Source organism: Dromaius novaehollandiae, chromosome 7 (assembly GCF_036370855.1).
Source record: "Dromaius novaehollandiae isolate bDroNov1 chromosome 7, bDroNov1.hap1, whole genome shotgun sequence".
In the NCBI taxonomy this organism is placed as follows: Eukaryota; Metazoa; Chordata; class Aves; order Casuariiformes; family Dromaiidae; genus Dromaius; species Dromaius novaehollandiae.
Window position 1 is genome coordinate 9,950,515 of NC_088104.1, and position 14,272 is coordinate 9,964,786.

Consider the following 14,272-nt stretch of genomic DNA (forward strand, 5'->3'; position numbering starts at 1 on the left):
GTGCAGTAATCTTGGCTCGGTGCGAACACACAAGACGTGAAGGCTCAGCGGACACGTTCTGGTGCAGCGTTTTGATTGCAGAGCTCCAGCTCAGGTTCCCCTGCTATGCCACTGCTGTAAGGAAAGGAAAAAAAAAGCACTACGAGAAACAAAATGTATGTGGTGACAAGGTCCTTAGCTTGAAACCTAGGACTTCTGTTGTCTGTTTGCATATCAGCAATTGAAAGAAAAATTGTGGTGGAAGCTGAGATGATTTAATAGCTTTGATAAGTTTACGTAAGAGAGGGAAAGGAAGGACATTTGAAGTTCAGGCCTTTCAAAACACAGATTTTGTGATTTAAAGCCATTACGTTGTACATTAAAGATTAAAAAGCTGCAATCAGTAATGACATGCGCAGACGATCCTGTTAGGCAAAGAAAAATGTAAGAACTAAGATGAAAGTTAAATATTTTCCATTTCTCCCCAGGCTAAAAGTGAACAAATCAGTGTGAGACACCTAACATCGGGAAACTGGGAAGTTATCAAAATCCTGGCATATGATGAAAATACCCAGAAGATGTAAGCAGTATTCTCTTTGTCTGTTTAGGAAAATATCTGAATTACTAATGTGGAATTCATTTAACCAGAAATAGTGTATCTAAAATTAAGTAACAATATTTCTTTCATTTTTGAACATTATCATAAATTCTATACTCAGAACACACAAAATGCATTTGTAAGACAATTTGTCTGCCAGTGTATTACTGCATGCATTTTTATGTGGAGGGGAAAGGAGGGTACAGTTGACTGAATTGTTTTTTAAATAAAAGAAATCACACAATGCAGCAGCAACAACATTTTGCTGGCCTTTTCCTGGATTCCAGAAAAGAAGTCCTGTTCAATTATTAGACGTGATAAACCCCAAAGGCTTCAGGTTTCAGGTTTGCTTGGTAACTGCAGGAGCTCTCTGGACCTTGTTTGGGAATCTGGTTCAAACATATAAGTTCAAATGATGATATATAGAGGCACCTCAGAACCCCTGAGTTTCATCCGGATCACTCAGCGAGGGAGAAACCTCCTCAAAGCCCAGCCAGGAGCTGCAGTGCCTCTGAAGTGGGAAGGAGATGCACCACATACCTGGTGACCCCTGGAGCAGTAAAGAAGCGACACAAAACATCTATCTGAAGGCTCCAGCTAACGCCAGTGGATTTTGGTTAGTCTTCACCGATGTCTGCATAAAACAGAAAATAAATGTGCTGAATTCCGATTTGCTTTGAAGTAAATGATATTTCAGCAAGGACCTTCACGAGGCTGGAGCAGTGCCTGTTGTCCCCAGTGTTACTGGCAGCAGAGCTGATGGGATGCCCTTTCTGGCCAGTCCTTCCATGGGTTTTGAAATCCATCTGAAGAGACTGTCCTGATACTTCCTGAAGGGGCAGCTGAAAAAATGTCTGGATGTTCCTCAGCCTGCAGAGAGCTTGCAGACTGCATGCAGGTTGTCTCAGCCGCCTGAGAGGACTTCCTCACCCTCCCTACGCCTCCCCAGCTGAAACTTTGTGAGGATCTCGTCTGGGACCCACCAGGGACTTGCCTTGATATTCTCGCAGTAGCTCTGCTAAACCACTTTCCACCCACATATCTTGTCAGTAAAACATTGCCGGATGTGCTAGCTTCTATCACTATAAAGAAAAAAAAGTCAGTCTGCAGCTCAAAAGGGTTTTCATGTTTCACAAGGCCTGTTGCACTTCACAGTGTGGTTTCATTGTGACCTTGTTCCACCCCTTGGATTTATACTGCGAACTCTGGAAGTGACGGAGAAGCTCTCTGTTGGGTATTTGTGAGTACGAGGCATGACGGAGTCTTAGTCGCTGTCGAGAGGTCCTGGGCATTGCAAGAGCTAAACAGAAACCATGAAGCATTATGTTTATCGCTGTTTTAATATGAAATCATGTAGCCTCTGAAATAGCTACTCTGTACACTAGGTGTAAATTTTAGCCTTGAACTTTAGGTTTAAATATATGTATTTGATCTTTGTGTATACTTGGGAATTTTTAATGCAGTAAAGGTAATTTATGACATATTTCAGTGCTGTAAATGCCACCTTGGTGAGAAAGTTTTCCAAACTGAGTTTAACTTTCTTTGTCTTTTGGGTGCAGTTATTTTTTAAGCACTGAAGAATCCCCAAGAGGAAGACAGCTACACAGGTAAGAAGTACATACGTCTGTATGAACAGCATCTTCATCCCAAGCTATAAATGCTAAGATGATATGCTATGAGCTTAACTGCTGCTTTGGGTGCTGGATAATCATTTGTATTGTCTAAAAATGAGTGCATTGTAACTGTAGGAAAGAAAGAATTGCAGTTTTTCCAAACTAAAAATATTGATGATGTTTGATATTTTAAAAAATTAATGGAGAACATTTCAACACAAAATGTTTTTACCACTTATGTTTTTACTAGCCTTTTATAAGAGTATAAAAAAAAAACAAGTTAGATCTATATGCAAGCGTGTAGTAAGCCTGTATTTTTAAGACTAGTGAAAATATTTAGATAAAACGCATTTCTGGAGCCTCTTCATAGATTTAAGATGTGTGGGAAAAGTGCCTCCTCCTTACAAAACCCATAATGCTTAAATCTGAAGTTAAAATCTGAGATTAGTGAAGCCTTTCTTCACCTGGTGCCCTATTAATATTTGTTACTCCAGGGCACTGCTAGCTATTGGGACCCTGGTCCTGCTTTAGGCAGGTTTGGCACCTATCCATATTGCCCAGTTTACAGAACAGTAGTGCATTGAGTCATCCAAAAAAAAGCTTGCATTAGACGGAAAATAGGACAGTGATATTTTGGCAAGATTAGGCACTGGAGCAAATTCTGCTGCTCTCTGTGAGCTAATTCCTGACATGTTGTATTTTATTCCAATGGCATCCTGATATTTCTGATGAACTTTTCCCCCAGTGTATCAACAGTGGGATCGTTGAATCGCCAGTGTCTCTCATGCAACTTCTTGAAAGACCAGTGCACATACTTCAGTGCAAAGTTTAGCCCCATGAATAGGCATTTTTTACTGCACTGCAAAGGTAAGTCAAATGTACAGCTTGTATTATATTAGTAGCATGTGTGCTTCCTTAATTAATGTATTCCCCTGAGAAGTGCATTAGGCTAGAGTCTAACATTTAGCTCAGTAGTGGATTACTCAGAAGTTCTCTACAGAGCTTATTGCAAGACTGTAAGTAAAGATGTTCTGCGTAAAAGCTAAATAAACAAGTGAAACCAGAAAGCTGCTCCAATCCTGGCCCTTGAGTCCTAGTAAAGAACATTGACTTTTGAATTCACCCTGGATAAAAATCCTTTGCAAAAGAAGTGTGGAGTTTTACAGTGATGGTACTGTGGTTCCTAACAATAATGAGTGGAATAATCAACTTCCATGTATTTTCTGTTGGGACTGGTCTTGGGCAATCATATCTAGTTAAAAAAGTGAGGGCCTGCTTTCCATAACACTGTGTCTGTTTGTGTGTCTAGACATGCATGTGTATATAGACACACACGTACACATCTATCTTTTTGTCTAGCTATGTGTGCATCTATATATGTGTGTATCTATCAAAAATCAGGTGTAGTTTAATCCACATAGACAGATCCTGTTTATCAATAGAATTGCTGTAAGTAGCATTTAGCCAACTGGCAGCAGTTGGGCTCAGTGCCCCCTAAGCAGGCTGGTGTGTAGAAACAGAAAATTCCCAGCCTGCCTTGAGAATTTTGTAATATACATCCAAGAAATAAACACTGATAAGTAAATAAGAGGATAAAAACAGGTTCAGAAAAGCATGAGACAGTCAATGATAAAGCATATAGCTAGACCTACCGACCTTGAAACTTGCAATATTTTACAGATATTCTTCCAGTATTTTTTCCCAACCAGCATCAGATTGAAAATAATAGAACACAAATCATCTGAAATACATGTGAATAGCCCATTCTGTTCACGTACATTTTTCCTATTTTTTTGCAGTTGTACATTTTTTGCACACAAATAAAATATCTGCCTGCTTGAGAACTGAATCTATTCAAACAAATAAACTATGAATATATATTGGCTAAAATAAGGGTCTTTTTTGTGGAAGTGCATGTATAATACCTAGGCGATTAGAAAAAACAAATATATCAACTGCATGGTTAATACATGGTTAAACCTGCAGCACAAGTTATGGAGCTAATCCTGAGGCCCTTGTCTGAGCAAAGGCTGCACCAGTAATGAGCTGCTTGTGGTTTAAGCAGTTCTCCCTTGTGCCTGATATGGTCTCTATGGGGGAAATCTCAGACTGCTGCAAGAAGGAGTGTTGGTAAGTCAGGAGGAGCTTTTTGTACTGCATCAGCACTGTGCCAGGGCCCTCAAGCGTAACTTCTCTTATTATTTTAGTAAAGTATATTCAATTTGTATTAGTTAGTTTGTACCTCTGATATGAAAGTGCGGATGTCAATAAGAGCTTGCACATGAAATAGCTCACAGATTCCTGACTTCCAGTGACTTTGGATATTCCAGTTTCTCTGTTTGAGGCTGATTAGTCTGTAGAGCGGCCTCCTGGGATTAAATTTACACTTCACTAAATTGCAACCAGATTAGCCTAAATTGCAGGTGGTGCATGGAGATGATAAAACAGCATCATCAACTTTCTCATGCCTCTAACGTTGTTAGAGTTGTTGACCTGGGGTTATTCATAGCTCTTCTCTTGTGTCAGTACGAGTTGAGGATTACAGCAGCCTTGTGGCCCCACTGTACTGCTACAGCACTGCAAAGTGCCCCTGTTGGTGAGGACCTGTCCGTATCTTTAGCTGACAGGGACATCGCCACAGAGCAGCATTAAACCTCTTCTGCTTGGAGGTGCTTGCCAGAGTGCCAGGTAAAGTGCCTTCAGGAGGTAGATGACACCACATGTATGTACACAGGCACGCATTTTCCAACAACAAACGAGCCTGACTGGGTTGTAACAAAAACCAGGTCTCCCAGAAAACCTTGGAGGACGCTGGACTGTTCCGATCTACACAAGTTTCTGTTCTTCCGCCTCCTGTTTACCCATGAGCACCTTTGTTTAGGATAACTTTTTCTCCTTAGTTACCTTCAGACAGGAGATCTGTCTCATTATACCGGTTGTATCCATCTCCAGAAGGCCTCCAGAGACTCTTCTGAGTGAGGAGTTAATTTCTAGCTTGGTAGGAGGAGGACAGGTTTGACAGCCTCTCCGTTTTGGCAAGCTTCCCTTTTACTTATTTTCCACACTGCCTGTGGCTTTTTCTTTTCCCTCTGCATTCAAACAACATCCTTCAGAAAGGGAGTAATTGTTTTCTCTGCTTTATACAGGGGGAAATAAGATGTGGATTTGTGTTAGTGAGCTCCAGCAGGTCAATGGCAGATCCAAGGCGCGTGCTCAGTTCTGCTGCGTTCTGAGACGATGCCGTTAACTCAAGCCTGCCTTCCTCCTTTTCGACTGGCTTTTTAATCTGCTTTAATCTCCCTTTTTAAATCTGCCTTCATCACTCCATCCTGTAGGGCTGTAAATAGAGCTGGCCTGGAAAATGCCAGTGTTCCCCCCTGCCAAATGTCACGTTCTGAAAAGCTGTCTTTCTGAAATGGGAATTCAAAGCCAAAAAGCAAATGCACAAAAAGCAAAAAGAGGTGATAAAAAAAGCAGAAAGAGATGCTGAAGAAATTCTGTTGTTAAAGAGCTAAGGCAGAAAGCTTTGATTTGGCAGCAGTCTGCCTGTACGATTTCTGTCAATATTCTCTCTTGAGGCAGAGGATGACATTGATAAAAATCTTCAGCGGAGGCTGTGAATGGCATTTATGCTATTTACTTCAGGTATTTAAGCTTCCCTAGGCTTGTGCCGTAATTAATGAAGAGAGACAACCAGGCAGCCTCCTCAGGATGACTCAAAACCCCTAAATTAAACTATGTCTCTGAACTGCTCTCAGAAGGAATCTTTTTGTCCCGAGTGGCTGCGTAAGGAGTCTGAGCTGGAATTTCACAGGAGGGTCCATGCCCTCCTCTGCCCCAGGGGCCTCAGGGACCTCAGCTTTCCTCCATCTGCCTTTCCAGCCCAATCGTGGCTACCTGTCTTTAACTCAAACAGTCTTACCAAGAAAAAAAAAAATCTAAGTTTCCCATGCACAAATTCCACGCTTGGGGTGGAGGGGAGCGTTTTCTCTTGCAAATTGATGCTAGTGGGAGTCCTCAGAGCAGGACAGTAACGTAACTCTACAACTGAACATGCTGAATGTGTGAAGTGACCCCGTTGTCGTATGTCCTCTTGTGTATTTGCACAATACCTTTTAACATGGAGAGTTATTTCTGGTCCTTTCAGTTGGTTAGTGGTACAGTAGAGCATGAAGCATCTAACATTACCATGAAATAAGATTAGATTACATTACACCTAGATTTAACCACGATACTGCTGCTCTTACAGAGCTGAGGTACCAGAGGAGCTTCTGAAGTAGGTAATTAAGTGAAATACATGATAATTTTGCGATACCTCTGTAGCTTTACCTTAGAAAATATAAATGAATATTGTCATTAATTCATTTTCCAGTCAACCTGAAGTTAGTGTTTTGGAATGTTAAACTGATATATTTTAGACAGCCCTTTAAGGGCCTCTGTAATTTTTTTATTCTTCACTTGTAGATAAAAAAACAAAAAGGGGGGGGATAAAAACAAGCCTGCGTACAGGGGGCTAGATCGCCTGCTGAACCGGCAAAATGCCATATGGGTTTCACACTTTGTTGGTACTGTGATCTCACCTGTGTCCTTCCCAAAAGACATCAGTGGAATTACTTCAGTGTTTGAAATGAAGCATGTGTGCGGGGCTTGCAGGGTCTGACCTTACTTGGTTACTGGCATCTTCATTCTTTGTTATTTGTTGAAATATTGAGTATTTACAACCCTACACTTCCTGTATTTTTTTTTTCTCTTCTCAAACAGGGCCAGGGGTTCCGGTTGTTAGTGTGCACAGTACAAGTAATACTGGAAGTGAGTATTTCTTATTAATAGGTATTTTTTTATTATGGCCCTTGATTGTTTTGGAGACCATAGAGGAGAGGAAAGACAGTTACAAGCAAATGGAAAAAAATGGATGGCTTATTTATATAAAGTTCTCTTAATTACCTTTTAACAATGTTCCCATCTGTAAATGATAAGGAAAGAAGTTAATCAGATGACTGAAACTTTCCCAGGCTTTTCAGGTATATTTTATGCTAAGTGCATATCTTCCCTCTCCTATTTACACTTGAGTTAATTAGATGGCAGGTTGTTCTTCATCCCTTGCACTTGCTATGTAAATTATGCTGCCATTACGTTACACCTCCTGTATTTTTAGAAATGTTTTTAAAGTTACAATCCAATTATCCTGAAGTAAGGTACGGTCCTTGGAGGACTGCTCATCAAATTTCACCTACATACAGTGAACTAAGTCCTGCTATTACATTTTTCAAACCAGAGCAACTCCACTGACATTTTCAATGATGGCAAATCCCTTTTTAAGAGGGTATTTGATATCTCTACTCTTTCAAGCTTTGCTCATTACTTTCTCTATGTGGGCACCAAATCTGTTGCTATTTCCTGGCTGCATGAGGTGCTGTGTCATATACTATCCTTGAGCAACAGAGCATGAAGGGATGGATTAGAGGAGAGGGGACATCTTTCTGTTCCAGAATGCTAGACCAACCCTTGGCTGTCCTCATTTAGTTCGGTAGATTATCCCCAGAATTATTTGCAGAATCCTGAAGTTCTGAACTGTGCTTGTCTGCATCCCTCTTGTCCTGAGCCAGCTGCTGCTCAACCACAACAGAAGATCTGGTCTTGCATGTTACAGTAGTCTACTGCTAGTATAGTATACTACCAGATATCAGATGTTAATTCCTTTTTCTTTTTTTTTTTCCTCATTGTTTATAGTATTTGCAAAACTCAATACCATAGCATACTGAGTGGAAGGAATTTTATCCAACAAGGGCTACTTATTGCTCAAAGTAAATTCATTGACTTCTGTAGAGCTACTCAGTTCTGTGAAGGTAGACTTTGGTTCTTCATTATTTGTATCTAAAATACCATTCATAATGATTCATTTCAAAAGGGGATTTATGTAGAGCATCGTAAAGCAAAACAAAGAAAGTCAGGATAGAAGGAGGTTGTTTGCTACAACAACAAGAAACCAAATAATGAGAGAGATAAATTATCTAAAATGTTTCAGTGCAAGATTAGATGATCCTCTTCAATTAATAGAACAATGATTAAGGATTACTTCAATTATTTCATCCTCAGACTATAATTATACCATTTTGGTTGACTGCCCAGAACAAACATTCTTCTTAGATTATCCCTTTTGGCCCTGAGTGGAAGGTATATTGTTTAATTAAAAATTTACATTTTGGAAGCAAGATCGGTAATTTAGGTAAAGAAGAAAAGGAAAAAAGAACTAATTAATCTTCCTTTTGTATGCAAAAGTACTGCCTCAAATCTGTCAGAGTTTAAACCAAATTGCAAAGTCTTGCTCCTTGTTGAAGTGTGGGAGACAAAGGACTTGTAGTGATCAAGCAGAGCTGTGCTGGCCAAATCCCGACGCACAGTATATGGCTAAAAGGGTGAAGAAGAACGTGCCCTTCAGATCTGCTGGTGGAAGAGTGCCTATTTCTCTCTTCCAGGTGTTTCTAATCAATTCTCCCTGTCAGGCTGTATTTTGTATTCATGCCTGCAGCCTGAGAAAGCGTGCCCACTTGAGGCTCAGGCTCTTGCCCAGCACACCAGCCTTTCCCCGTAACGGCTGCTCTTCGTGCTTGTCAAGGATACTAGTATTTGTATTGTTCATCAGCAATTTCACTGCAAGTGTTTTAACAAAAACAAAGCATGTTGAAGCCAGAAAATGGAGTAGAGGTATGTTTTGAATTAAGCTGATTGCTCAGTTTTTGGATTGCAAAACAGTTGCGTTATAAAAATGTGTGTAAAGAAGGAATCCATTTACAAGATTTATCATTGCAGATTTGTCTCTTTTTTAAAAAAAATTTTTTGGAATCTTGATTTCTCTTTGATGCAATGACTCTCCATACCTTTCAGCTTGCTTTTTCTTGCTATTTTCTACAGAGTTTTATATATTAGAAGATAATGCTGTGTTGAAAGAAGCTGTTTTAAAGAAAAAGAATTCCAAGACAGAAATTAAAATGCTTCACATTGAGGATTACGGTAAATTTAGCAAAATGTTATTCTAACAAACCAAAAGCTTTCTTGAAATGTTACTATTTTTCATCTGTGTAACTACCAGCCTTTAATGTTTTGCTCTTTTCTTAAAAGAACTCCCTTTACAGTTGTCACTGCCAAAAGATTTCACGGATCGAAACCAGTATGCCCTTCTATTAATAATGTAAGTATCCATGCAGAATCACTTCTAATAATAAAAACTACCTCATAGAAAACATTTAAGTCTATAATCAGAAAGTGTAGCTAATTCCTGTGCAAGAAAATTACCTCATAGATTTGAGTTGATACATCAGAAGGGTTGTTCTTGGGAAGATTTTGGTTCAGGTGCTGTCTGGTAGACACGCCTGGGTTTTTGAGCTTGTCAAACCCAGCTCTAGTTCGCTTTACTTTTATGTACATGAGGCACCAGCCCTTCTGATGGTGTAGCTGCAAAGTAATGCTGCCGTCTTTCGTGGCCCCATGCGGATGTATGCCCACAGAGGACCTGATTCACAAAGTGTGCTTCTGTTTTTCTTTTTTATCGCTGATAGAAGTGGGTAGCGCTTCTAAGGGGGGCTCTGTTAAGACTCATACAGCAAAACTGCTTTGGGGAGCACTGGAAAGAAGAAAATGTTTTTTGAGCATCAGTGGCTGAAAACATTACAGGCAAGATCCAGAGCCTGTTGATGTTTGTTGAAAACCTCTGCGGGAGGAAGGAGGTACTCCCTGGCAGCCTGTGCTAATCCAGTAAAAAGAAATAGTGTGGTTTTTTCAGAGATTGTCGCCCTTTAACTTTTCTCTGCAGAGAAGCTGTAGCAGAGGAAAGGAGCAGAGTCAGAGCGCGCCGGCAGCCCAGCTGGGATCGCGGCTGGCGGCCACCTCGTAGGTGGCACTCGAGGCTGCCCCAGGTGGAAGGGCTGGCCTCTCCCTACGGGCTTCTTTCCGGCCCTGATGTTGTGTGTTCCTCTCCAGTAAATTGGTGGTTCCTAACGGACACAGCAGGGACAAACTACTCAAGAATTTATCCTGGTGTTCCCCAGGACGCTGCTTTCCTGTTGTCCCCTCTGAATCCCATAGATGGATTCACAGTTCTGCTTAATATCGCCAGGAATGTGTTTTTTGTGTTCCCAAACTCTTACGGCCCTGGCTGGATCTTCTTCTAGTACCGTGTGGAAGGAATTGATGTGGATTTCGCTAACACAGCCGTAGGAGTACACAGCTAAATTTTTGAAAATATAACCTTGGATGAGATGTAGCACCTGGATTAGACCTCCTTCGAATGATATCAGAGGTCCTTATTGCTATATGTCAAATTTACAAGTTTGAGCTGCTGAGTGATCCTGAAATCCTGTACACAGATCATTTCTTTGGTAGTGGGACAAAGAGGTGTAAAACCACTTATTTCAAAGCCCAGTTCACCTGTGTTTAAAACTCAGGCTGCGCATTGTATTTAACTGCAGCTGTGGAGGCTCTCTGCTTTAAATGGCTCACGAACACGTTCTTCTTTTCTTGTGGAGAAAGAGGACGCACGTGTATTATTTTATCTTTGCAGTATTTGTCAGTGTGAACCTTGAAGCACGTTTATATTTTAAGCAGCTCTTTTAAGCATGGCAAAGGCAAACAGACTCTGCTAATTGACACCAGCAGCACTACGGGGAGCTGCGAACGCTTGTGCTTGTTCTTTTTTCTGTGGGTAAGGAAACACTAAGGTGTTAGCAGTGTAACACTTTCCTTTTAAGTATCCTGGTAAATACATACTCTGCCATATATCCTTCTGGTAGAATATAAAATTATATACTTGGGTAAAGTGTAGCAAAGAAAGGAAGCAGAAACCTGAAGCAGGCCAAGGCCAAAAAAGACAAAGAAAAAGAAAAGCTAAGGAAATACTGGTATGAAAATGCTTTTAGATATCAAGAGTTCAAATAAACAAGAAAGGCATTGAGGCAGGGCCTGAATTTTAAACTTGCCAAAGTTAGGAACGCCTAATGAACCAATAGTTTGACCAAGTCACTATGTATGGATATGTTTTATAATTTTTTTTTCTGTAATGTGAATGTGGGATGAAAAGTACTTTTGTTAACAAATACAAATTGTGGTATCTACATTTGTTATACAGAGACTGTGCTTCTTTTTCATCAAATCCTTACCTTTGCAATACTGAATTCTCAAGGTTAGAAGAGAAAGAAGTTATATTTCTTCAACAGCTTTTTACATACTTTAAGCTAAGGTCACCAGTAACCCTTTTTTTGAGTTAAAGATGTCCCAAAATGAAACATACAGCTGAAAACTGTCACTGAAGTTGGAAGACGTTTCCTTGTCGGATGATTATTTGAGCCTGTAAGTTGTAATATGACTTAAATTCTTTCTAGTTCCTGAGAAAGTATCACTGGAAATCTCTGTGCATGCAGGTAGTTTCTTGACCCCACAACTCCAAATTGACATCTTAGGGTTTCTTCATTATCAGAAGTACTACTTGCAGAAGAAAAATAGTATTCAGTTCCAAGAAGAACATGTGGCTTTTATGGGAAACACCAATAAGTTGTGTATGTGGTATCATTTCCCAGATATTTGACTTTCCTAAGTCTCAGAGTGATACTTTTGGGACTGACTGAGAAACACCTTGTTCCTACTGCTGGAAGTGTTACATAGGAATTATATTAGTGGCTGATAACAAGGGTTGCCTTTCATATTGCTCAGTTGTACCTATTTTTTTGCTTATGTTCTCAGCTATAATTATCATTATATTCCAGCTATTGAAATTTCGAAAAAGGACACTTACCAATCAATGCTCCTGATAATCATGTTGGCTTAATTGTATATCAACTTTTTAGAGCGCAAATTCTATATAACATCTTGATGCAGACTATATACACTTTATATATAATATAAATATATGCATACACACACAGATATATAGAAAAAGAGAAAAGATATATTTGGAATAGTGAAGTGTTAGTAGATATGAAGTGGCTTTTACATTCCAGTTCAGTAGGACTGCACTTTGGCAAGGGCTTAAGAAGGGAGTGATCGGAAGGAAAGAAGATGAGAAAAAGAGAATGGGAGTTTAAACATGAAAGTCGCCTAATACATTTTATCTCTGGAGTCCAATATAAATGCCTAGTTAAGTGCATATAGACTTCTGATGCTTTCTCACCTGAGCTGGAGGGTAAATATGGCATGTGAGATCTAATGGCCTGTGACTGGCTGTTCACTACAGTGGTTGCTTCCAAGTAGTTTCCAGTCTCTGGTGAAGGTTCATCTTTCCCGTTTCATGGATGCTGCCAGGATCTGCATTGCCTGTGTGGTCTGGCCTCTGTTTGCAGGATTTTGCCCTGGTGGCCAGTTTCACTGACTCAGAGTAAAGCACTTTTGATGGTTGAAATTCATAATTTTACTGTAAATTTTCAGTAACAGCAAGTCCTTTTGTGTTGTGTATCTATGCTCTCTGGATATATGGGATTACAATCCCAATAACACAAGCTGGAAATAGGTAAATGGGAGAATGTTTTGTATTATTCTCATGCTCTCACAATGCCAGGTAAATTTTTTTCAAATCACTGAAAGCTAATGTCCATATCAAAGATGCGTGGCTATAATGAGATTCCTGTATTCATGTAAGGATGCCTACATGTAAATTTGAACTCCTAACACAGCCAGGTTTCCAAATCCTAAAACAGAGTCTGTGCTGGTAGCTTCTGGTCCCGGCACAAAGCCCTGGCATGAACTCAGTACAGCTCCGTGTAGACACAAGCTTCCTCCAACTCAGCTTCAGGACCAGGCCCTAAATACCCTTAAATGCAAGCTGTAATCTTCTTCATAAGGATTTTGTGAAGACTTATCCATTAGCAGTTGTAAAGCATGCTGCAAGACTTAAATACAAGATCACTGTATCACTATGTCAAAATTTATGTTCATCTGGGCTATCTAACAGATATATAGGTCTCACACAGGAACGAGCTATGTTGTCTAGCACTATTTTTCTTTACAGAATTGTGATGCGTAGCCCGTAAAATGCTAAATAGATTATAACACTTTCTCGCATTTGTTCTCCTAAACTACTAATACATTTCACACTCAGTTTCCCTCAGATATAATACATACGGTGTAGCTATAGATTAGAGAGGTGTACAGTAATTGCCTGAAAGAGTGATTATCATCTCTTTTCTATATAATTAGGATCAAAGTTTAAATTTCAGATCCTCGATTTTCTCATTATGTTTCACCTTGCTCATTAAAAAAGTTGGAAGATACCCTCCTTAGTAACACAGGAAATGATTAAGTAAAGACTCTGGCATTTAATCTGAGTAATAAAATGAGAGGTGATAATCATTCTTTATTTTTTCTTGAACATAATTAACCTCATTCCTTCAAAATCTGTAGGTAATGTATCTTAAATGTCAGCATTTATTATTTAACACCATTTAAAACTGTCCAATATGTAAGTGGATATAGTAGAACTGAATCAGTAGAGAGATTCTTCTGATCCTCTAAGAAACAACCCAACAGGTATTCGTCCAAAGTAATCAACAAATGTCCCCAAGAGGTTTCTGTCCATCTGTTTGTTCACTTGTTTTCTTAGATTTTTATAATTAACAGGACTCACTTCACCTATAATTAAAATGAAGAAAGATTTAGGCCTTACACAAGCAATCAAACCTGTTTATGCCTCCAGTTAATATACTCTAAGGACTAATAGCAAGAGGAAGACAGTAGGGTTGGAACTGAATTTTTTTCACAGCTTCAGGAATAACTCATTAATAGAAAAGCAGAAACGGAGAGAGGCGTAATGCAAGTATTGGGAAATATCAGAGATCTGAGATATGATAATGCTTTACATATTCATAGCCATCTTGTTTATTTGTTGTAAAGGACTTTACTCATTTTAATTGGCAGCAGTTGCAAGCGAAGGGACAGCGCTTTGCTGCATAGTAAAGTTTAAAAATATGTGGTAGATTGCACTACTTTTAATGCAACATGCTTGCAAGGAGCACATCCCTGGAGGCCTTTGCATTTGGCTGTGTTAGTTCTTCCCCTGTAAAAGAACTACAAAATTTAATTTTGTTGGGCTCCCTTTTGC

General features: G+C 39.6%; 1 protein-coding gene across 3 annotated transcripts in view; it reads left to right on the top strand.

Annotated features, from left to right (window-relative positions):
• The window catches only part of DPP10 (dipeptidyl peptidase like 10), a 280,467-nt gene that overhangs the window by 249,673 nt on the left and 16,522 nt on the right, over positions 1–14,272 (top strand). For 2 of the 3 annotated variants that reach the window (XM_064514640.1, XM_064514639.1), the window contains exons 14-19: positions 468–559; positions 2,137–2,184; positions 2,936–3,057; positions 6,952–6,999; positions 9,103–9,201; positions 9,310–9,379. In XM_064514640.1, coding sequence (XP_064370710.1) covers positions 468–559; positions 2,137–2,184; positions 2,936–3,057; positions 6,952–6,999; positions 9,103–9,201; positions 9,310–9,379 — 479 coding nt within the window. Of the gene's footprint in view, positions 1–467; positions 560–2,136; positions 2,185–2,935; positions 3,058–6,951; positions 7,000–9,102; positions 9,202–9,309; positions 9,380–10,000; positions 11,298–14,272 lie in introns of those variants that run through there. The other variant, XM_064514641.1, reaches the window with a different exon arrangement.